Source organism: Squalius cephalus, assembly GCF_949319135.1.
Source record: "Squalius cephalus genome assembly, chromosome: 2".
In the NCBI taxonomy this organism is placed as follows: Eukaryota; Metazoa; Chordata; class Actinopteri; order Cypriniformes; family Leuciscidae; genus Squalius; species Squalius cephalus.
This window is the reverse complement of record NC_137123.1, coordinates 199465-200355: the sequence shown is the minus strand read 5'-3', so window position 1 is coordinate 200355 and position 891 is coordinate 199465. Positions and strand designations below refer to the sequence as shown.

Genomic DNA, 891 nt, shown 5'->3' with positions numbered 1-891 from the left:
GTGTGTGTGTGTGTGTGTGTGTGTGTGTGTGTGTGTGTGTGTGTGTGTGTGTGTGTTGCAGGTGGTGTGATCAGGATGTGTGTCCAGTGGTCAGTCGAGACGCTGCCGGTTGTTTTGACCCACAGACGACAGCAATGGATTCAGCGCTGGTGTATGACGGCCTGAAGCTTTAAACACACACACACACACACACACACACTCACACACACACACATTATATTGATTGTGACGCTCCGCTGAAGCTGGAGATCGAGGTTGCTCTGTCACGTCTGCAGTTCCTCACATATATAAAAGATTTTCTTTCAGATGTAAACATGAGTGTTGATTCTAACCCTGTTGAATAATCGTGTCATCAGTGCTGTGAATATTAATGTTCAATAACTGTCTTTCACACGCTTAGATGACGAGACAAACTGTAGAAGCTCGAGCCAATATTCTGCATTCTTCTCTAGATACGGATCTGATGTGCCTGATCTCATATTCATCTCCAGAATAAAGCACAACATGAAACGCTTCAGATGTCCAGTTTATTCAGAGCTCGGCTTGTGTAAAGAAAGATTTAACCTCCAGGGGTGCACATAACTGGTGCTCACGTGTGGTAAAAATAAACGACGCGCAGCAGAAAACATGGAAGGAAGCGCTTTTGAGTCGTTTATTTTTACCCCTGCTTATACCAGATTATTATGAGGATCCAGATGTGAATGTTTCAGAAACGCTCTTCATCTGGTCAGACTTTTAGATTCTCATCTGTGATTTGTAGGTTTTTTTCTAGAAGAAAGGGTTTAAAGTCAAACCCATAAAATCAAAACTGACAGTTGTTTAATGGAGTATTGCAGTGTTTATTGTAAATGATTTATTGATGCACATCATTATTGTATTAAATTGATGTTC

The 891-nt window shown here is 41.3% G+C and overlaps 1 protein-coding gene across 3 annotated transcripts in view; it reads left to right on the top strand.

Annotated features, from left to right (window-relative positions):
• The window catches only part of LOC307173929 (acyl-CoA dehydrogenase family member 11), a 40685-nt gene extending 40170 nt beyond the window's left edge, over positions 1 to 515 (top strand). For all 3 annotated transcript variants that reach the window (XM_079897524.1, XM_079897526.1, XM_079897525.1), the window contains exon 14: positions 62 to 515. In XM_079897524.1, the coding sequence (XP_079753650.1) occupies positions 62 to 173 (112 nt within the window). In that variant the 3' untranslated portion in view covers positions 174 to 515. The remainder of the gene's footprint in view (positions 1 to 61) is intronic.
• The last annotated feature ends 376 nt before the right edge of the window (positions 516 to 891 follow it).